This window comes from Sparassis crispa (genome assembly GCF_003851025.1).
Source record: "Sparassis crispa DNA, contig_000002F, whole genome shotgun sequence".
NCBI lineage: Eukaryota > Fungi > Basidiomycota > Agaricomycetes > Polyporales > Sparassidaceae > Sparassis > Sparassis crispa.
In genome coordinates this window covers 3,473,850-3,496,826 of record NW_020939749.1, presented here as the reverse complement: position 1 = coordinate 3,496,826, position 22,977 = coordinate 3,473,850, and the positions used below count along the sequence as shown (strand labels likewise).

Below are 22,977 nucleotides of genomic sequence, written 5' to 3'. Positions count from 1 at the left end.
AAATAAAGGTGGGTTTGCCCCTTCAACTTGAACAGCTGCAGCACGTTATGATCAAGGTTGAGACACGGTGTGACAGCCTGTGACACGACGCGAGTTCAACGGCTTTGTTCGTCGACCCAAACCTGCACTGCAACGAGCATACTTCCGCATCTTATATGCAGTTGAATATGCCTCGCTGAAGCGGTTGACGATTTAGTTCAAGATATTGACCTTCTGCGCGACGGCTGTATCTGCTCAAGCTCCTTGTATACGCAGGCCTAGCACAAAATGTCGATGATCAACAGGACAGCAACATCAGCCGCCACCAAGAACGCAGCATACAGGTCACCCGGCGGGCATGGTGCGCCCGAAATTAGCTGATATCAATATCCCGTCGAACCGCGACGCGGCGTCCTGTCCACTGTGCAATCTGCAGTGTGGTCGACTGAGGTCTTTCATTCTGTCTCCCGCTAACATTCCCCATGTCCGTCTTCTTCGACCTATAATGTCTGGCCTCTGCGAGCTCACTATCTTCCGGCCTCCCGCTAATACGGATACGTCGCCCGCTGCCTGACGATTGGATTTAGTCAAGCTGAGCCTTTTTGTCGTCTTTCTAGATCTCTTTACTGGCACATGGTGCCGCTTCCTGTGCCCGCGCCCTCGACCCACCAATGTCGTCGAGTGACAACACTGTCCCTCTCGCCGAGCCTCCGAGTTAACGTCACACGAAAGCTGACAGGCGATGCCATCTTCCTGACATTGTTCACGTTTATTTTCGGATACGCTGCCTCCGCTGAAAAACCTACACCGTGGTTTCGCCCACTGGGAAATATCCCGAACTTTCCTCAATGGGCGTGCTTCCGCACCTGACGTTGGCTCCGTTTGGGCTCGATCTGCATTGCTCAAGCTCCGCGGCCGCGGCATCGACGATCCGACAAGGTCCCGCACGCGTGGGACGTTCAGATCAGAGCGAGCAGTTCTCGATGAACACGCTGCAAGGGGCCAAGACCGATACGACATTTCCCCTTCCCAGTATCAGTGCACTGATGCCTATTGCAGATCCATCCGGGTTGCATGTTGTGAAGACGACGACGACGGATAGCCGCTGCCCACCAGAAAACAACACGGTACGGTCCCCATGCTGGTCCAAAGTCCCCCTCTGACTGATGAATGCCCACCCAGACCGACGGCTGCACCTTTGTCATCACCGAGTCCAGCGTGTACAACTCCGAGGCATCCTGAGCACTGTTGTTTCTATTCAAATGGTACGTGAGACCGATGCATGTGTCCACTGCTGTGTATACTGCTCAGTGCGCTGCGGTCCATTGGCTCTAATCTGTACAGCCCCTATGAAGAACTCACTCGAACCACACCACGCGTACACTGGATTTTGGAGCACCCCGACCGCTCGGATATCCCCCAACTTAACACCTGCACCTCCTCGAGGAGATTCGAGCACATGCTGCCTCTCCCTTCATCTTTGTTCTCCGTTTTCTGCTCTGTGCTGCCGACCCCATCCAGCACAGCTACCGAGGAAGCAATCAAAGCATCAGACGCCTGCTCCGCAGCGTTTACTCGTCACCTCGGAAGTCGATTCGGAAGGCGAAATACAGGATGATAATGTGCGAGAGTCAACGAGCCTCCGAGCCGCAGAGTCTCTCCTTCGTATGGTGGTGTCTGTTGATGATTTGAACGTCTTCGGATGCCTCGGGCATCGTGACGCTAAGTCTTCCCGTAGATTCTAAGCGACGAGACGATGACGGACTCATTGTTGCGCCCCGGACCGTTGAATAGCCACACTTCGACTCGTGTCCGTCGAAGTATAGGCTCGGAGAGGTCATACGTATGTAGATGTTCATGTAACGTACCTGTCAAGGGCTGCACATACCGTGTAGACATATCACACCATAAAAGTGGAGGAGCATAGCGACTTGAGTGAGAACGAAAGAGTGAAGCGATATTAACAACGTGGACGAGAGCGTGAGAGCATAGCGACACCAAAAATTGCCCGAGAAAGGGTACAATCCGAATTCCACCTCTGCGTGGCATAATGATCAGGCCCTGGTAGAGGTGTCCGCTGGTATATCATTAGCAGCAGACTGAGCGTCGCCGGGACCGGCGGAAGCCTCAGCCGCAGCGCGCGAAGCGGCGGCTGCCTCAGCCTCCGCCCGTTGAGCCTTCAATAGCACATCCTGTGCTGCCATCGTCCACTCCTCGAATTGCTCCGCAGATACCTTTGTCTTAAATTCTGTCTTCTTGGCCTCAAAGAGGGCCTGCAACTTCTCGTGCTGCTCGCGAAGCCGGATGAGGAATGTTGCAAAGTGGAATGCTTGGAGAGGCTTGGAGAGGTCGAACGTGCAGACATTCCGTTCTATGACATATATTTTCTGCGATAACGAAGCAACTGAGGTTAGATCCAGTTGCGATTACATTAAACAACGGACTCGCCTTTGTTTGCGGTGACTGCCACGAAAGCAGAACAGCACCCACCACCCCATTTGTGACCAGCGCGAAGACCGGGTGTCCCTCGATGCCGAGCACCGCGAGGAATGTGACTGAAGCCACGCAGTAGAACCGTCCCTGGTTAAGGGACTTCACCTGGCCGTCATTCCAGCGTTTGTATGCCACAACCAACACTGGTAGTAACAACTGATCTTTTGTAATCACTTCTGGATCCAGGTCTCGAGGTCTATCACCGCTCTTGGTCGGGTCCTGCAAAACCAAAGGACTGCAAGAATTGATGAATGGATCAGCCACATGTTTCTGCCAGTCAATGTTATCCGCGGCCTGTGCCCGAGAACGTGAGGCTGTTCTCTTCACGCGAACCGCCGGTGTTCTCATTGACAGTTGGGAAGGAGGCTGATAGGCTAATTCATCAGATGACGTGTCCTGGTCCTTGAGCTGCGTCGTCAAGGTATGCTGTACAAGAGCTTGTTTCTTTCGAAACGTCTGAGTTGCTGAGGAGTTCTTATGGTCAAAAGCATCCACGATAGAGCTGACCACAATAGCATCACATATGCCCCTGAGTGGCTCCGATGCTGCATGGTCTCTGAGAATGTCAAGCATCTTGCTAGGTTTAACAGAAATTGACTTTATCTGAAGAGAGAACTCCAAGGCCTGACTTGACGCAGCACCAGCCTGATATCGAACAGCCGGGCTATAATCACGAGCCAGCTTTTGCACTGCAAGACAATGATCATGGTATGCCTCAGCAAAATTTGTCTGTGTTTCAGCCAGATCCTTCTGCATCTCTGGAGAGATGTCGCCACCGAGAAAGAAATCTACTGCTTTATTTCTTGGGAAGGTGAGTTCTCGTTCAAACCTGCATATAGGGTGAGCTTGATGATGAAAGCCATAATTAGAGTAGTCACTCACAGAACATACGGTGAAACAATGCAATCAGAATCTGGGACACAGAATTGCAGAAGCATCTTGTCCCAATCATATCTTGCCTCTGCTTCATTAACAGGGAGACCAGACAAGGCTGCTTGGCAGCCATAAGCACCCGCAGATGCATAGAGGATGGTAGAGAATCGACTCGATAGGATGGCCAGATGCAACAGATCTAATTTGGTTGGTTTCTGATTCAGCGCAAATGTCAAATAGTTTTCGAACAAGACCCTCTTAATCTTTTGAACAGCTTTGTCTACCAGTGGCATTCTGTCCTGGTTTAAATCAGCACAAGGAGTTGATATCAGATGCAGAATCAGAATATCCACCAGAGTTGACCATGCTCGACTGGGCCAAGCGAATTCAACAACAATCTTGTTATATTTGTCAATCTTCTCGTTGATTTCGTCCGCATCTTCAGCACCGTCAGGCAACTTGATCAGACCAATCGGGAAAGCCTCTCTCTCAAATAGCCAGGTCGCAGGCGTCACCGGCCCGTCGAATGCAACTGAAGTCGTCCTCGCCAATCTGGACACCGAATCAGTGGTGTACAATATGACCGCACGTACACTCACCTGGAACTCGATCTATCGGTCCGCGTGGCAGATTCACTTCTGCTTTTACGACCCGTCGGTTCCGACTTCTGCGAGGCCTTCTCGTCCTTCAGGCTCTGTGACTTCACGCTGTCTTGCTCTATGCCGGTGCGCGACGTCTTGGAGCCACTTCCCGTCTCAGACGTCGGACCACGCGTAGCAGATCGACCTCGACTTTACGATTGCGAGAAGAGATGGATCAGTCATGAACGATCACCGAGGTAGGGCTTCTCATACCTTTCAGTAGTCGTGGGTTTCCCCGGGCTTTCGACGATGCTTGGTAGTGTACTCATCTCCAATCCGGGTGAAATTGAAAGGTCAATCTCAGCCTTGTTGTTGCCTCTGAGAGGGAAGGAAGATGAGTTGGATGCATCCATTGATGTCTTATCAAGCTGCTCACCCTTCGCCGCGCGCATCGATCGTTCTTGCCCAATGCGCTACCCATGTCCCCAGATCACCATTGTCACACTGATCCTCATGTTCGTCCACATAGTCAGATCTCCAGTGATACGCATCGATAGCTGGTCGATGCTTCGACTTCGACACTATCCGCTGGCAGTGCGCGTCTAGACCGAGCACAATCTGCGCTAGGCTGAGTGTCGATCGTGTGTCCGTGAGATCAAAATTCCCCATTGTTGCCCCAGAATGTGTACTGGCACACGCGATGTGCACAGCTGGCTGCAGGGTTATCAGCATCAAATCAACAATGAAGCCGAGCAGACCAACCAAGCAGTCACCGTCCATTTCCGTGCCGACCCAGGCGAGTAAAATACGGGCTACAGTACCAAACTTCGAGACCTCGAAGCCGACCACGGGTTCATCGATATCCCAGATGCGGCGCTGATATGCGACACTAGTCACCAGTGACCGGATATTGTCCGTGTCAGCCACGCAGATCATAGGCAAAACAACGAAAGATCGCCGCCCGGATCCACTCAGCACATGCGCATCAAAAGGGACGTCGATAGAGGGTCCACTGAGTTCTTGGGAGGTTTCGTCGGTGCTCTCCTGATCCTCGTCGGCGTAGTCACCCTCAGAGCCTACCGTAGAGCGAGAGCCGTCCATACAGAGATCCATGGAATTATGTGAGGTCGATTCATCAGTGCTGTTGGACTGCGACCGAGTGCCATCAGAGGGTGCGTCAACATCCATGGCATTTGATGGCGAGCAGGAGCGAGAAAATCCGCTTTCGTCCACGACGTGAGAGATGAGGACAGTTGCAACACCATCGAATGCGATCTGGTTCGATCGTGGGGGTGCCCGTGGCAGAACAAACGATACTTCAACCCTGCGGTGGGGTAAAAGAAATCAAAATCCAGCCATTCCGGGTATGAGAATACACGAACATGTAGCAAGAATCTGGAGAGCATGCCATTCCGATTCCCTTGAAGAGTGAAGACCACAGAGTGACCGTCGGTCGAGGTCGGCCACAGTCCTCGAGAGATTCGAGCTCACGAAGAGCCGCCACAGTAGACAAGACTAAGTCGAACACCTCATGGACACGCGATACGAATTGACCGCTGGGCTTTAAAGCTTCTTGGTATGGTGTATCTTGACGTAGCTCGCCCAAGAGATGAGTAGCTATCGGGGAGACGAAAGGCCACGGTCCGGTAGAGATATACTCGGGAAGAGGTTGGGAGAGCAGAAGAGCGATTTCTTGAGCCTGAGGAGGCCATTCGGAAGAGTCAGCTATGTCGTGGAATACGGGAGACGGGCAAAACATTTCGAGAGAGAAAATAAAGAAGAGGTTGCGCCTTGAAAGTCAAGTTGACTCTACCATCACGGTCGGGGTGGAAACACGGTGTGACTGTCTGTGACGCGTCGCGAGTTCGTCACGGTCTAGTGTTCGTTTCGGCATTGATCTTCTGCCACCGAGTGGTGTATCTGCTGAAGCTCCTTGTATATGCAGGCCTAGTACAAAATATCTACGGGAGGAATAACAGGACAGCAACATCAGCTGCCACCAAGAACACAGCATCCAAGCCACCCGGTGGGCATGGTGCGCCCGCAATTAGCTGTTATCAACATCCTGTCAAACAGTGACGCGTCGTTCTGCGTTCGTTGTCGTCCCACTACGCTATCTGCAGTGTGGGTGACCAAAGTGTTTCAATTTGCCTCCCGCTGACATTCCCTGGCGTGTCCGTCTTCTTCGAAATAGATATATAATGTCGGGCCTCTGTGAGCACATTATCTTCTGGCCTCCCCCTACCACGGATGCGTTGCCCGTGACGATTGTGTTTAGCTAAGCGGAGTCTTTTCGTCGTCTCTCTAGATCTCTTTACTGGCACCCGCTTCCTGGGTCCGCGCCCTCCGCCCTCTAATGTCGTCGAGTGACAGCACTGTCCCTCTCGCCGAGCCTCCGAGTCAATGTCACACGAGAGCTGAGTGAGAGCTACCAAGCCGCGCCACCTTCTTCCGTTGGACCGTCGATCTGTCGGTGCTCAATCTTTCTTCCTGATGTTGTTAACATTTATTTTCAGATATGATGCCTGCGCTGAGACACCTACACCATAGCTTCGCCCACCCCGAATCTGCCCCAACGGGCCTTCCGCACGTGGCATTGACTCCGTTTGAGCTCAATCTGCCTTGCTCAAGTTCTTGATGGCAGCGACTTCAGCACTACGGACTGCGATATCCTCGCTGGGCAGCGATCTAGGCAGGAACTCGGCCTACCAAACAACGACATGGACCATTATGTAGCCACCTCATCCCGGGCGCGGCACGCAATAGAGGAAGATGAGTATGTTGCATGTGCGAATGTCACAATACAAGGTTTCTCTCTGCCGGAAGAGCTGGACTCTAGAATTTTTCCGAGAAGAGAAGAGCGCATTCGCAACGTGTATTTTCTGTATTTTCCTTCTTTTTTCCGATTTTGTGTTGCTTAGGACTGGTGGAGCAGTCTTCAAGCTCCTACTGCAGAGTCTTCGCAGATAATCTGCCTTGCGCAACCACTTACACCTTAGCAGCTCAACCGTCGAACACAGGATTTGAGCCGTGATCCATTTTTTGCGGCGACTGCGACTAATATTATTCTTGTCCATAGGCAGCATAGCGAAGCATCGAACAATATCTCATGTGGTGCAGCGTCAACGCGTAACCCCACCTGACGAACGCCCGCACTCGTCCAACGGCTAAATTTGCGGAACGTTCTCTTGGTAGTTAGGCTATTCACGACCGAGGCGCGAGATAGTTGGCGACGACGCCTGGATAACGGCGAAGACGGTTCAATCGACGTTGCGCAAATGCGGTCGCACCGCGTCTTTGCGTTATTTGGCATTGGGCGGACATGAACCACGACGAACCGAGGATGTCCAGTGGATATATAGAGGCCCCATTGGCGCAGATCCATCCTCTCGGAGTTTTAAGAACAAGCGGTTACGCCAGCCTCGATTTTTGAGAATTTTCTAGGATTATCCGGAGCAGCATGCGCAAGAGCTCAGGACGCCTTGGTCATCGAGGCGATATTTATGACCGGGGCAGATAGTGGGCATCAGGCAAGAGACACAAACGTGACCTCGTTCGCAGCGGCGCCCGAGAGAGTATGCGTGTGTCGTGCGCAGCGAGAACGGCTGGGTAAACAAAGCTGCTGAGAACGCATATGCGAAGGCATGTTTGACGGTGTCAGCAGTGTGGAATACCTTCGATGGCGTCGGAGCATGGAGGAAATCACGTGGCGGGTACGATGTAGCGCGCCGGCTACTCCGCCATACCAAGGGGGGACGAATTTTGGTCTGACTTTGGTCCAAGGACCAAACCGACCAATCCACCAATCCAACCCTAACCCCAAATCACCAGACCAAATCAGTCGCACCCATCACGTGCAACGCGCGGCCAGCCCAACGGCCCTACGGAGAACTCATTATTGGGGGCACTAGGAAGCTCACGCGCGTGTCCAGAAACACTGGTCAATTATCGAAGCAACTAAGTACTTCTAGTGACACATTTTTGTAAGGTAGAAGCACCATGAATGGAGGGGAAACTCGGGGAGAGCCCCACCAAGGAAGACGGAAAATCGAAGAAAATAAAATCAACCGTGCATTTACAAAACGGTGGCGGCGGCCAATTCGCTGGAGCCCTCGCCGTCGTCGTGGCTGCCAGTGACAGGTGCACTGTGGAGGCAGTTGACGCGCAGGTACTTGATTCCATTGCGCTGGACGATGATATCTGCATGCTCCCTCTCCGACGTCACCTCGAGTGAGCCATACAGCTCGAAGAGAACGGCACCGTCATCAGTGATAACGGTGCGCTTCGACAGGAGCCCTGCGAACGCGCTGTACTCCATCGCATGGTCGCCACCCGTGCCGCTCTTCACAACCACGCAGTCGTACATGTCGCGAACCGCGGCAAGGAATGCTGCCGGATTGAAGTGAGTGCCGCCCGTGAAAATACCGCGCGGCTGGGGCCAGTCCGGGGGATGCTCTGTCACATCTTGCAGTGAGCCGTTGATCATCCTCTGCAATGTCTTCGGCTTCTGCATCACACCGTCCGAGCAGTATGACTTCTTGTGGTTGTTTCCTGCGCCCTCGGGACCAGGCCACATGATCGTCTTGCATCGCGAGCAGGTATGTGTCTTGCGCTAAGCAGATGGGTGTATGTCAGTTTGAGGAAGAGGATAGAAGTGACCAATCAGGCCTTACCGGTGTCTTATCACCACCCTTTCCACTCTTGACCAGACCCGGGACCGCGCTGCAGTGCTTCTTCCAGAAGTCTTCGGTGTTCAATTGCCTGGCTGTAAGCACGGAAGAGGGTCAGCCTACTGAGCTCAACGACAGGTGGGGAGGGTACTCAACATGTGTAGTGGCCGGTAACGATGCGCGCGATAATTTTCGGCTCCAGCTCTCCGAGCTTTTCCATCAGAGCACGGGGTGTCTTCCTTACCGTCAGATGTGCCTGCCCTCTCGACCGGTTGAATGCCTCCAGCTGGGTGTTGTACTCACTTGCCGCAATGACCCATTTCCGAGGAGTCATACTGAAGGATGCCCACCGCTTCTCCGCGCGCATGTCCATGAAGAGGAAGAACTCATCCTTGGTGTTGATAGACATCGACTGAATGTGCATGCCCATCGCCAACGAGAAGAGTCGCTGAGATGGTGTGAGACCCGAGATGTTAGGAAGGGGAAGTACGCTCGGCAGTGGCATGACATCCTGGATCTTTGCAGATGTGGCATTGCGTGCAGTATTGAAGTAACCAACTAGATTGGACTCAGTGCGACGAGGAGCTGCAGGCTCTCGAGGGGATACCATGTCCGGCACTCTGTTCGTATCGCCTGCACTGGATACCATCGCGATGTCCTTGACGGGCTGTCAGATGTCATGGGAAAGTGCCGGAGTGAGCGCGAGTGCATTGCCAAATATCCAGATGCACTCACCTCCACGTTTGGAACCCCATCGACCCGGCTGAGTGATCTGGTTGCAGAACCAGCTGTCTTCGCCCTCTTGCTGCTAGTGCCTACATCGAGAGTGGATCTCTCTCGGAGCCCGCTGCTCCCTGACAAAATGTGAGTGCCCAGGTCCTTGCCGATATCGCATCCATCGTCTGCCTTGCGCTTTGATGGCACTATCGATAGAGTCCGGCACTCATTGGGTGTTCGGCTTGGAGTGGTGAGCGCAGGGCGCACAATATGCGAGAGGGATTGTGAGGCTGCCAGACTGGGGCTCGACGTAGCAGGTTGCAGGATCTGGAGTCAAGAAGGTGACTGGTTCACTAAAAAGCGGTAGCACTGGCAGAAAACTCACCTTCTCGCTTGAGCCCATCACCACGATGTCATCCTCTACCGTCGAGTTTGCCACAATTACAGCTGAGGTGTTTGGCGTCGCAGTCCCAGCGCTGACCCGTGCAGTCATCACTCCCGAGCTTGAACCTGAATCCGGGGCGTCATCCAAGGACGCCGCAGTGAGTGTGAGTGTGGTTGGCTGCAACACGGCACCACTTCGCGGCAAATCAAGAGCAAGAGACGGGCGACCAGAGCTACTGGATGAAAATGCCGGCTTCAGCAGTAGGGCAGGGTCAATGTCAAGGTCACGGAGCATGTCCTGGACTTCCTCATGATCTTGCGATAACGCGAGATCAAGGAGGTCATCACGAGGCTCATCTTTTATCACGACGAGATTTTGGTAGTTTGCGAGGCACTTTGCACTGACAAGACCGAATTTTTCATTGCTAGAGATGACCTCGAGCTCAGGGAGGATGCGAAGACCCTTCGAGCAGTTGTCCGGCACCTGCAAGAGTGCATTCCACAATTTGGCAACAGCATCAACTAGCCGGATGTGATGCGACCCGTGCGTCGAGGTCAGAAATGTTGAGCACTGTTCGAGCACTGAGCCGATGCGAATGTTGCGACGCAGGACGAAATCGTGACACAGGGCGGACAGGACCTCGATTCCACTTGCATGGGAGCGCTGGAGTCCATTCCAGCCCTTGTGCGATCCTTCGATCCGGCTTCCGTCAGAGGGCACATCTTGTCGGGTCCGAGACAGGCAGCCCTTCTGCACATGTCCCAGTTGCTCTTCATGTGCCTACAAAATGACTGTGAGTACCGATCCTGCAATAGCTCGACCTACACTTGACTCACCTTCTGTGCGGCGACACTCCACACTCCCCCCCTTTTAAACCATTTCTCGTATGCATCCACCAACCTTTTCTCTTGTTCTAGCTGACTCCAATATACGGCCAGGTTGTGCTTATCTGCCCTGGTCTTCAGAACTGCATCCACAATATCGCTGGCGATGGCGCTGTACAGTGGGTTCTTGGTGCCATTGAGAATGCATATGAGGTACCTGTCATGATTTTTTGTTAGCAGCCAACCTGACTGACAGTAAGTGGAGTTCCATACCTCTTTACGAAATGCCATACATCCAGGACGACATGTATGTCAGGGAACGGCCGTTTGATGAACTTGACCACATGGCAACAGTTATCGACGACCGCCATCGATGGATCTGGATCGCCGAGCAGCCCAAGACGTTCCTTCAAACCTCCAAGCACCTCCTCGATCTCAAGTCCTTGTTGTGTCTGACAGAAGCGCTGCATTGGGCAGAAAGTGAGGGTGCTGCGTGGGGAGCAGGTGTATGGTACGTACCCAGGAAATTATTTCATTCCGTTCATTCATCACAGTCAGTATGCCCCCTTTAAATGACTTTGTCTTATTCTTCTTTCCATCCGTGACCTTGGCTTTACTCGCAGTGCGAAAGGTATTGTCGAGAGATACGCATGTCGCTAGAATCATGCTGACTCAACATCGCGCCACATACCGTGAGACAACTCACCACTCAACGTTCGAAGGTAATACTCCGATTCAGTTTGTCGCGTTTTCTCACTAAACTTGTTGTATACATCAGTGACAAGATCATCCGTGATGGATTGGTCGCTGTAGCCGCCAGCGCTGTTCGGCTTTGAAAACGAGCGAAGGAGTTCAGCCGGCACAAGACTCTGCTTGATTTCCTGTCGCATCTTGAAACTTTGAAGGTATGACAGCCTCTGCTTGTGATACTCGAGCAGATGCAGTTCTGGTGCATCGTTGGTGTCAGCTGTTATGCATCATGGTCACTTGATTTTGCTAATGCTCACGTTTGATATTCTCGGCGAGTCCTGCAGCTGTAGTCGACGGCCGCAGCTCAACGACAAGGTCGAACAAGTCGCGCGTGATGGCACAGCGCCTGAGACAGATAGGTATGCCGGCTGTCCATAAGTGGTGTCAGTCCGTGCTCACTCGGATTGACTTCACCTTACCAGGTATCTCCCAGTGCTCCCGCTTCTCCCAGAAGAGGGGGCTCGTTGTGGAGAAACAGTACGGACCCTCATCATCACCCTCGCCATGCACACCACATTGCTTTGCACAGGATTGACAGCGGAGCTGAAAACCAAGAGCCGTCTCCTCGCGAAAAATACCATGGACCTCACGATGACCAGTAGGCGTCCAACCACACCACTTGATGTCATCGGAGCTGCACTGTGGGCATCGCGCGAGCTCGGGGAAATAAAAGGGATGGATGACGGTGAGCGGCTTCAGATAGGCCGTCTCGGGTACAATGCCCGGTGTCGCATCTTGCTTGAACTCATCGGCGTAGGTGGGCGGGATGAAATGCGGACCATAAAGTGGGATTTCATGCCGGAGACTGACATTTGTCGCAGTCTTCGAATTACCATGTGCTTTGGTCAGCTTGTACACAGTGTTGACATATTCAACAACGTGAGCCTCCCATTCGAGCTGCTCCGTGTACTGAGACTGCGATGGCCGAGCCCGCTTCCACTTTTTCCAGCGTGTTTCAACCTGAGTGCGGGGAACTCGGTGAGCACACAGAGTCCTTGGGTGAAAGTGAACCATCAGACCTCCGTCTTCCAATTCTTCTCAAAATTCTTCTTCTTCTCAGAGGGCTGAAGAGCATTTTTTAGCTGCGTGATTGCAGCCTGAGGATGAAAGGCAGCCATGTTGAGATGAAGTGTCGATGTGGCAGAAGGCAACACGTTGACAGGGGCACAATCCCCTGGGTTTTTTTAACCCTTGTTTCACCTCAGATTGCTGCAGATGTAGTGTAAGACTCTCGCATCAAATTATTGTACATATTTCGCAGACAAATACCGAATGCATGCCAATTCCGTTTCTGGCTTCCTACCTTCAGGCAAGCTCAAAAACTCGCACCAATATTCAATACAAAGTCCATACCCACTAATCAAACCTCCCTAATTCCGAGAAGACGTGGAAACAAGTACGTGGTGCCCTGAGACACGACACACTCGAGGTGGAATAAGACACGAACCGGCTTGCCAAAAGGCACCTCAGCGTCGCAAGATGGAATGCACCGCTCTCCTAAATTATCGTAGAGCGGGAAGGTGTCCTCAATGGACTGTGTTACCAGGCCAACGTCAGCGGAACAAAGTTGTGTCAGAAGCCGCGCGCCATACCTGTCCAGCCGGCGGGCGCCAGCCAACCTGAATTTTCACTGAGTCGGTTTCCGGGTCCGTGCGCATCGCATGAATGGTATCGATGGGGACAGGGATCGCTGCAATAATTGTGTCCAATCCACGCACAACATTGCGCCAATGGATGCACGACACTTGATCAGGGCGTGCTTCGATCCAGCAGGAGTACACAGTGGGACTCTTCTCATCCTCGGGGAACAGACACTCATCTCCACATTTGGTGAGATAGCAGTCCTCGACTGCGATCTGACCAACAACCTCAAAAAGTGTCGGGGACATCTTGACATTGCCGGCCTTGGGAACAGTGGTCTGCGGAAGGTCGAGGTGCATGAAGCAAGAGGAGTGGTCCTCGCCAATTGACTTAAAGAACAGATTGTCGAAAGAGCAACCTTCTGGACACTCCAAGGAAAAGATGGCCTCTTGATACACACGGTCGAGGTCGGATGGCATGCTGAATAGGGAACCAGTTAAGTGAGATGACGGTCGGGAGAATCAGAGGAGAGGCGGTGAGGAGAGAGAGCACGCAGCCCGATCATTGAATAGGGGTGCCTGTGTAAGCTACGACAAGACATACTGTTGGGATACTTAGATTCCTGTGCACGCTCGAGCAACCACGCAGCGCGAGGACCTGCCATTCGAAGCCCTGAACTTCTTCATTCTACGTACGAGATCTCGGAGTTGGTGCGCCATCAATCAAAGCTTACCTAGAAGCCTGATTAGGAAATGTGGTTCAAACACTAGGTTCAACTTATTCTACGCGACAAATGTCGGTCTACACACCGGCCGTTACAGAGCCAAACAGAGGGAGATGTAGTTACGATCAGTAGCACGAAGCCACAGGCTCAAGTGGCGAAGGAAGAGCCAGCGCCTGTGCCACGCGCTGGACAAAATCCTTGCTACCTTTTGGGCCGATGCCTCAAGTAATCCTTGGCGTTTTCCGGCCCGCCTTCGGCGGGGAAAACCCTTGGAATGACTAATTTGCCTAGCGCGCCTGCAGCAGGGATACACAGCCTACGATCGAGCGCACGGGGGGATTAAATACAGCGTGTCGTCCTTGGGCATGTGTAAGTCAGGTGGCTCCAGCTGTATGTGTCGGCGCACATACGCGCCTGCAAGGCGGTGCGCGAGCGGCTGGTAGTCAGAGTTGACGATTCTGTGAACGATTCTGGTGGCGATTCTGAGTCGATTTCGGTGAACTGAATCGTGTGAAAATCCTATCAATTTTGACCACCCCAATTCCTCGCAGGTGTTTCTCGCGATTTTGTGCTGATCCCGGCGAGGATTTTGCTGTGCTGTACTGTCGAGGAAATAGACAGACATAGCTTCTTTATTAAGGGGTGCAACAAGCTATCACCCTATGCTGTTAATATGAGTGAACAGTAAGGAAGGCGTAGAACCTCTGAATCAGAAAGTACCGAGAATTATGTGGAAAATTATCGAAAATAAGGTCACAGCCCATATATTATCACCAGAGCACGAATCTATTATGGATTCTATGGAGGATAAGTAGTTGTTTCTAATGATTACAAATTTTGTAGTAGTAGATACAAAGGAACAAGAATCGAGGTGCGAGAATCGGCGATTCTGAGGTAGAAGCGCCTCCAGAGGCGATTCGACGATTCGACGCGATTCACGTCCGATTCTGATTCTGAGTCGATTCTGGATGCAAAATCGTCGTCAGAATCGGTGCTCGGAGAAACTCTGAATCGCCCCAGAATCGCCAACTTTGACTCCCCCTAATATTGTCTCGAAACGGCTTCGGATCTTTTCGCTGTGAGGGCCTGGACGAAAGCTCTGCGTTAATACTTGCATTTGGTGCGGTATTCGGGGGCCTGAAACGACGGAAGAGCAAACTCGGAGCGCGTTCTGTGCAAAGCGCGAGTAGGCGCCCAACAGGCGCCCCTTACAACATCCTATGTAGGTGTCTAGAAATTCTTCCGACTTCACAACTCGGTGAGCAACCATTTCCTTGGGTTACATTGCGCGACAACTCTCCGCACAATGTATATTTTAATCGTAACTTGTGTATCAATTTCTGTACTATGTAATCCTCTTTATAGACCTCTACTACCTTTATTTTGACTACAAATCGGCGTAAACGTTACTAGTCCGTTGTAACTTACACAACTCCTACTACCCCGATGTAATCGGTGTAACCTTATATAAAAATTTCCCGTTTTTGCTGATGCTTCGTTGACCCAAAGTCATCAGCAAAACCGGGAATTTTCTCCAAAGAGATTATAAAGGTGTAATCCCACGTAACTTGTGCAATTTTTTCACCAAGCAATACATTGCATTGTAATCCTGAGTCAGATTGCAGAGTTGCCAACTGGCATAATCAGTTATAAACTCTGGAAACATTTTACAGGTTATGAAGCTCATATAACTTCCTGCAAAATTTATTATGCACTTGTAGCACGTAGGCACAGACCGTCCTAAACAGACCGAAACCGATTCATTCGGATCGGTTTCATAACTCTCAAAGTATTCCAAATTATGTCAACATATTATATTACAGCGGTACAACACATACAAAGTGCTCTACATTAGAACTACTTGGGCCTACTCACTGCACCAAAACCCGCGTGCCGTCGAAACGCCCACTTACCGCGTAACAACACCCGCGTGCCGCCATAACAAACAAGTATTTAGGTCTACTTACCGCACCAACACCCATGTACCGCTGTAACTGTTAGAAATCGCGCCTTAGTTCCCAAATAGGAAGGTAGTGATGGCAGGTCAAGATGCGTCGGGGCGCGTGATTACGCGTCCTAAAATAGATTTCTGTATATATACAGTTCTAGACGCTCCACTTTATATAAGCAAATTTCCTTCTTTGTCTTTCTTTGTAATCATGCCCTCGGCTTGTCTGCCCTTGGGCGCTCCCCAATTTCTGGAGCTCCAGAAATTTGGGCGCTACTTTCCAACACTCCCCCTCAAGCCGATGGGCATTCCGAGCTTCTTTGTGAGCTTCTCGTGCCTCGGCTTAGGGAGTGATTTTGTTAGGATATCCGCTATCATGTCCTCCGTGGGACAGTAGTGGATATCAATATATTTATCCCTCAATTTTTCGCGCACATAATGATGCTTTACATCAAAATGTTTTGATTTCGCGTGGAATTGGGGATCACGTGCGATTGAGATCGCCGCTGTATTATCCTCGAATAAAATTGTAGGATCTTGTTGCTCGAAACCTATTTCTTTGAATAGTGTTCGGAGCCACACGGCTTCTTTTGCCGCTTCGGCGGATGCCATGTATTCGGCTTCCGTGGTGGATGACGCGACCGTGGTTTGCTTCTTTGAGCTCCACGTGATCGTGCCATTTCCTAATTTAAATAAATATCCCGAGATTGATTTGCGATCTCGGATATCGTTCACATAGTCTGCATCTGAGTAGCCCACAAATATGGATTGATCTTCGGGCTTGACATCTGCAATTGGCCCGTAGATTATTCCAAGTTCTCGCGTTCCGGATAGATAGCGGAGGACGTGTTTAGCAGCAGTCCAATGAGCCATTCCGGGATTGGCAGTAAATGAGCTAAGCCGTTGCATGGCGTGAGCAATGTCTGGTCTCGTGGCAATTGCCGCGTACATCAGTGATCCGACGAGCGATGCATATCCGTTGTCTCGGTCGCATTCGTCATCAGTTTCGGGTTCTTCTTTTTCAAGCACTGTATTTGGATCAAGAGGCATCCCGACCGTGTTGGCGTTCGTAAGCCCATTCTTGTGTAGGATAGACTCAATATATTTTGTCTGAGAGATTTTGATTGTCCGCTTTGAACGGTCTCTCTCAATTTCTATCCCCACAATTTTTCGGGGTTCGCCAAGGTCGGTAACTTCGAACATATTTCGGAGTTCCCTCTTCAATTGGTCCATCAGTGCGCAATCATTGGTGAATATTAATAGGTCGTCTACCCAAACGGTGATGATTTCTATCTTATCACCTTTGATCCGAATGTACGCACATGGATCCGAGAATAGGCGCTTGAATCCCGCATCTAGTAACTTGCGGTTCAGCACGATATTCCATTCTCGGCCAGACTGCTTTAGCCCGTAGAGGGTTTTCTTTAATTTACATATGCGGTATGTTCCATTGCTGTATCCTTCGGGTTGCCGCATATACACTTCTTCTTTGAGAGTTCCATTGAGATAGGCGCCTTTCACGTCCATCTGTCCGATCTCCCAATCTAAGATTGCAGCTAGCCCGAGGATAGCTCGAATGGTTTCGAGGCGGACTACGGGCGCGAACGTCTCGGTATAGTCCATGCCTGGGATTTGAGAATATCCCTTCGCAACCAGGCGGGCTTTGTATTTGATTATTTCACCCTCTTTGTTTGTTTTCTTAACTAGAACCCATTTATTTCCTACGGGTTTTCGATCTTCGGGAGGTTCCACTAACTCCCAAGTCTCCATACCCTGTAGTTGATTGAGTTCCGTCTGGACTGCCTGTTCCCATTTGGGCCACTCGAGTGATCTCTTGGCATCACTGAGCGTCTTTGGCTCATCCGCATCCGCATTTCCGTGGGCGCTCATCGCAATATAGACTAATTCGGCATTTGATTTATCTGGATCATTATCCAGATCTTCGTCTGCCTCTGGGTCGTGCATTAGACGGTAATCATGCCGAACTGTCTTTCTTCTGGTTCGTCTGGGCTGGCTTGGTGCGTCCGTCCCGCTTTCCTCGCGTTGATCAGGATCATTATCCTGTCTGCGCTTTCGCAGATTTTTGGCAGGTGACTGTGGCGCGAAAGTTTCTAACTCCCCCTCGCGCCGCACGTCTGCGGTCGTTGTGAGGTTTGGGACTTCGGGTCTTCTTTCCGCATGCGGCACGTCTGACGCATTGCTAGGTAAAGTGCCCGGAAATATATTTTGCTCCCCCTCACGCTGTGCTGTGAGGATAGGTACGTCAGATCCTATTTGCTCTTGTGGCACGTGAGGCGCGTTGCCGGGCAAATGGTCCGGGGAATTCGAAGAAAATTGGAAATTACGCGAGATTTTAATCTGGCGCGTATGTGCATCATAATATTTGATGGCTTTGGGTCCGTCCATGTATCTAACAAAAATATACTTGTTGGCACGGGGCGCTAGCTTTGATAGTGTTGCGTCCTCCGTGAGGACCCATACGGGGGAACCGAATTCTTGTAGGTACGAGATGTTTGGTTTCGTCCCATTCCATTTTTCTTCGGGAGTTGCCCCATTTAACGCCTGGGTAGGCGATCTATTTTTAATATAGACTGCGTGAGCAATCGCTTCAGCCCAAAGATAACGAGGTAGATCTCTCGCATAGATCATCGCGCGCGCTAGTCCAAGCAGTGTGCGATTCAATCTCTCAGAGACTCCATTCTGGGATGGTGAGTACGGCGCAGTCGGACCCATCTCGATCCCTTTCATTTGACACCAGTTAATTAATTCGGTGTTCATATATTCTCGACCGTTGTCGAGCCTGAGTCGCAAGGGTTTATTTCCAAACTTGCACTCGATATAGGTAATATAATTCTTTACCTTTTCAGTTACTTCATCTTTATGCCTCATAAATAGTACTGTACTTCGACGACTGTAATCATCGGTAAATGTAATAAAATATTTCCACCCTTGTAGAGCGGCTGTCTGCACAGGTCCCCACACATCTGTGTGTGTTAATTCTCCGGGTACCTTGCTGCATTCGTCCGTCTCTTTGGGAAATGGCTTCCACGTTGCCTTTGCTTGGATGCACGCCTCGCAATTAATTTCATCTGGGCTTGGCGAGATTTCTAGGCCATCAACAAGCCCTTCGCGATATAATCGCGTAAGCGCTGGTTTCCCGATATGGCCATAGATCTTGTGCCACTCTTCCCAGGTATGCGGGCCGTATTCCTTAGCAGTATAGGTTCGCACAGGTTGTGGAACTATTGGACGCAATTTCAATGAATATAGTCGTCCATTTTTCTTGCCTATAGCAAGAGTGTGTTTATTTTTATCTATTAGTATTGCACGACTATTACCCATAAGTACTCTTCCTCCCGCATCGTCCAAACGCGTGATGGAGAGGAGGCTATTGGGTGCTGTCGGCGCATACAGTACACTGTGGAGACGGAATTTCACTTTCCGGTCTCCTACTTTACTTTCGACATCGACCGTACCGCGGCCCAATGCCTGCGTTGGTTGCGGTCCGATGCCCGTGATCGCGTGATCTTCGAGCGCCTGATAGGTCGCGAAGACTTCACGACGATTTGTAATGTGCGAAGTTGTCCCGGAGTCGGCAAACCACTCATAGAAAGAAGCGATTTCGCCATCAGATCCGAGAGATACAGTGTCGCTATCATTATTGTAGGCTATTTTTGCCTCATCCTCTTTCGATTCGACCTCGCGCGCTTCGTAAGCACGTTCCGTCTTTTGCCGTTTCATCGGCGGGCCCTGTCCGGCTTTGCCGCCACCTTTAGCCCAACAATCCGTGGCCTTATGCCCGAATTTTCCGCAATTCATACATTTGACCTTGTCGCGGTGCCGACACTCGTTACCAAGATGTCCCGGCTTTCCGCAGATCGAACATTTTTTGTATTCCCCAAAGGGGCGCTTCTTTCCTTTGGCAACCATGGCTTGGTCCGAGGATTGACCGCGCTCGCCACGCTCGTGCCTTCGCCTATTTTCATCAAGAATGATGGCAATCAATTCTTGTGATGTAAGCTGAGGGCGCACGTTGTCAGCACCTTCGGCGCCAACATTGCCGCCCACGGCGCCAAAGTAAGAGCTGAGGAAAGAGTCCCAGCTCTCCGGTAATGAGGTAGCCAGAATGAGCCGGAAATCTTCGTCAGAAACAACCTTCCCCATTAGGTGGAGTTGTTCCTGGATCTGTCGTAGCTGTGTAATGTGACTGGAGATATTATCTTCTTCTTTGGCTTGCATCCGGTAAAAACGCCGGCACAGCGCGAGAATTCCATGCTGTCCACGCTGTTCCTTGACTGTGCGAAGCTGCTCCCACATGGCCCGTGCCGTCTCGGCTCCAGCGATGTGCACCATCTGGGAATCTCCCAGCGATAGCACAATTACGTTCTGGGCCTTGAGGTCCTTCTCTCCCCAGGCGCTAATCTCCGCCTCTCTCGCTGCCCTATTGGCCGGGTCATTACTCGGCTGCGGCTTCGGTGTCTTTCCGGTCACATACTCCTGGAGACCCTTATCATTAAGGATGGCCTCGACGCGGCGCTTCCACGGGAGCCAATTGTCTTCCTTCAGGAGCGGGATCCGGTAAGCATTGCTATTGCTCGTATTATCAGCGCTGGTCGACATTATTTGTTCTCGTACTAGTAAGGGGGTAACAATTTTTGTAGCCACAATAGGGGCTGTTGTTATCCAAGTATTTATTGGCTAGAGCCGGGGCTCATAACCTGTTAGAAATTGCGCCTTAGTTCCCAAATAGGAAGGTAGTGATGGCGGGTCAAGATGCGTCGGGGCGCGTGATTACGCGTCCTAAAATAGATTTCTGTATATATACAGTTCTAGACGCTCCACTTTATATAAGCAAATTTCCTTCTTTGTCTTTCTTTGTAATCATGCCCTCGGCTTGTCTGCCCTTGGGCGCTCCCCAATTTCTGGAGCTCCAGAAATTTGGGCGCTACTTTCCAACAGTAACAACCAACACTAGGAATCAACACACTTACATTTCCGCCCACAGGCATAAAACAATAGAGATTGAAATAGAACGCACCGCGTGTCGCTCCAACCACGGGAGCCCAACCAAGCTGCGCGCAACAACAGCCCGGTATCACCTGTGCGATACAGTTAGCCGCGTGTAACGGCACTCACCTGACAGGCACATTGCAGTGGCAGATGCTGCGAATTTATACACGAGTGAGGGTGGCGAGAATTGTCGGCGGACGGTAGTCGCGATGCATCGAGACTTGCCTCAGAATTGCCTCAGATTGCCTCAGAATTGCCTCGAAACAACTTCGGATCTTTTCACTGTGGCCTGGACAAGAGCCTTGCCTTAATGCTTGCATTTGGTGCGGTATCCGGGGGCCTGAATATGAACGATGCAAGAGCAACTCGGAGCGAGTTCTGCGGAGAGCGCTAGGCGTCTAGAAGTTCTTCCGACTGTGTAACCTGGTGAGCAACGTTTGACTTGGGTTACATCGTTCGACAACTCTTTGTCGACATGTATTTTTGTTCTAACTTGTGTATCAATTTCTGTTCTATGTTATCTTCTTTATAGACCTCTACTACCTTTACTTTGATTACAAATCAGTTTAAATATTACTAGTCCTGTGTAACTTACACAACCCTTGCTACCCCGATGTAACTGGTGTAACCTTACATAAAAATTTCCCGCTTTTGCTGATGATGCTGCGCCCGCAATTAGCTGATATCAATGTCCTGTGGAACCGCGACGCGGCGTCCTGTCCACTGTGCAATCTGCAGTGTGGTCGACTGAGGTCTTTCATTCTGTATCCCGCCAACATTCCCCATGTCCATCTTCTTCGACCTATAATGCCTGGCCTCTGCGAGCTCACTATCTTCCGGCCTCCCGCTAGTACGGATACGTCGGCCGCTGCCTGACGATTGAATGTAGCCAAGCTGAGCCTTTTTGTCGTCTTTCTAGATCTCTTTACTGGCACACGATGCCGCTTCCTGTGCCCGCGCCCTCGACCCACCAATGTCGTCGAGTGACAACACTGTCCCTCTCGCCGAGCCTCCGAGTTAATGCCACCCGACAGCTGACAGGTGATGCCACCTTCCTGACATTGATCACGTTTATTTTCGGATACGCTGCCTGCACTGAAACACCTACACCGTGGTTTCGCCCACTAGGAAATATCCCGAACTTGCCTGAACGGGTGTACTTCTGCACCTGACGTTGGCTCCGTTTGGGCTCGATCTGCCTTGCTCAAGCTCCGCGGACGCGGCATCGATGACCTGACAAGGTCCCGCACGCGTGGGACGCACGGATCAGAGCAGTTCTCGATGAACACGCTGCAAGGGGCCAAGACTGATACGGCATTTTCCCTTCCCAGTATCAGTACACTGATGCCCTTCAGATCCATCCGGGTTGCATGTTGTGAAGGCGACGACGACGACGGATAGCCGCTACCCACCAGAAAACAACACGTTACGGTCCCGCGTTGGTCCAAAGTCCCCCTCTGACTGATGAATGCCCGCGCAGACCGACGGCTGGACCTTTGTCGACGCCGAGTCCAGCGTGTACAACTCCGAGGCATCCTGAGCACTGTTGTTTCTATTCATATGATACGTGAGACCGATGCAGGTGTCCATCGCTGTGTATACTGCTCTCAGTACTCTGCAGTCCGTTCACCCTAATCTGTACAGCCCCTATGAAGAATCCACTCAAATCACACCACGCGTACACTGGATTTTGGAGCACTCCGACAGCTCGGATATCTCCCAACATAGCACCTGCACCTCCTTGAGGAGACCCGAGCACATGCTGCCTCTCCTTTCATCTTTGTCCTCCGTTCTCTGCTCCGTGCTGACCCCATCCAGCACAGCCACCGAGGAAGCAATCAAAGCATCACGCGCCTGCTCCGCAGCGTTTTCGTCACCTCGGAAGTCGATTCGGAAGACGAAATACAGGATGATAATGTGCAAGAGTCAATGAGCCTCCGAGCCGTCTTTAACAGAGTCTCTCCTTCGTATGAAGGTGTCTGTTGATGATTTGAACGTCTTCGGATGCCTCGGGCATCGTGACTCAAAGTCTTCCCGTAGATTCTAACCGACGAGACGATGACGGACTCATTGCTGCGCCCCGGACCGTTCAATAGCCAGACTTCGACTCGTGTCCGTCGAAGTATAGACTCGGAGAGGTCATACGTATGTAGGTGTTCATGTAATGTACCTGTCAAGGGCTGCACGTACCGTGGACCTCTGATCGTGTCGCCACGAGATTCATGATTCTGCATTACACGTGCAAGTTGACAGGATGCGTAAAATCGGAGATGTACACCTTGACATATCACACCATAAAAGTGGAGGAGCATAGCGACTTGAGTAAGAACGAAAGAGTGAAGCGATATTAACAACGTGGAAGAGAGCGTGAGAGCTAAAGCGACATCAAAAATTGGCCGAGAAAGGGTACAATCCGAATTCCTCCTCTGCGTGGCATAATGA

At 51.3% G+C, this 22,977-nt stretch overlaps 5 protein-coding genes across 5 annotated transcripts; 1 reads left to right on the top strand and 4 right to left on the bottom strand.

The window, feature by feature from the left end:
• Positions 1-827: 827 nt before the first annotated feature.
• SCP_0311770 (hypothetical protein) lies at positions 828-1,221 on the top strand (the record flags this gene model as incomplete). Its single annotated transcript, XM_027756560.1, has 2 exons — positions 828-1,106; positions 1,162-1,221. The coding sequence occupies 2 exons, from the start codon at positions 828-830 to the stop codon at positions 1,219-1,221; spliced, it is 339 nt and encodes a 112-aa protein (XP_027612361.1).
• An 812-nt stretch (positions 1,222-2,033) lies between these two features.
• On the bottom strand, positions 2,034-2,183 carry SCP_0311760 (hypothetical protein; the record flags this gene model as incomplete). The annotated part of the gene is made up of 1 exon (XM_027756559.1): positions 2,034-2,183. The coding sequence occupies one exon, from the start codon at positions 2,181-2,183 to the stop codon at positions 2,034-2,036; it is 150 nt and encodes a 49-aa protein (XP_027612360.1).
• A 58-nt stretch (positions 2,184-2,241) lies between these two features.
• Positions 2,242-5,685, bottom strand: SCP_0311750 (hypothetical protein; the record flags this gene model as incomplete). Its single annotated transcript, XM_027756558.1, has 8 exons — positions 2,242-3,301; positions 3,355-3,644; positions 3,699-3,897; positions 3,945-4,136; positions 4,200-4,304; positions 4,363-4,640; positions 4,689-5,250; positions 5,309-5,685. 8 exons carry the CDS (start codon positions 5,683-5,685, stop codon positions 2,242-2,244), a joined length of 3,063 nt encoding a protein of 1,020 aa, XP_027612359.1.
• A 2,316-nt stretch (positions 5,686-8,001) lies between these two features.
• On the bottom strand, positions 8,002-13,332 carry SCP_0311740 (hypothetical protein; the record flags this gene model as incomplete). The annotated part of the gene is made up of 14 exons (XM_027756557.1): positions 8,002-8,538; positions 8,600-8,691; positions 8,753-9,263; positions 9,332-9,640; positions 9,699-10,478; positions 10,535-10,739; positions 10,796-10,986; positions 11,042-11,178; positions 11,229-11,468; positions 11,530-11,640; positions 11,692-12,232; positions 12,292-12,369; positions 12,720-12,806; positions 12,865-13,332. 14 exons carry the CDS (start codon positions 13,330-13,332, stop codon positions 8,002-8,004), a joined length of 4,287 nt encoding a protein of 1,428 aa, XP_027612358.1.
• A 2,466-nt stretch (positions 13,333-15,798) lies between these two features.
• Positions 15,799-20,145, bottom strand: SCP_0311730 (hypothetical protein; the record flags this gene model as incomplete). The annotated part of the gene is made up of 1 exon (XM_027756556.1): positions 15,799-20,145. The coding sequence occupies one exon, from the start codon at positions 20,143-20,145 to the stop codon at positions 15,799-15,801; it is 4,347 nt and encodes a 1,448-aa protein (XP_027612357.1).
• Between the last annotated feature and the right edge of the window lie 2,832 nt (positions 20,146-22,977).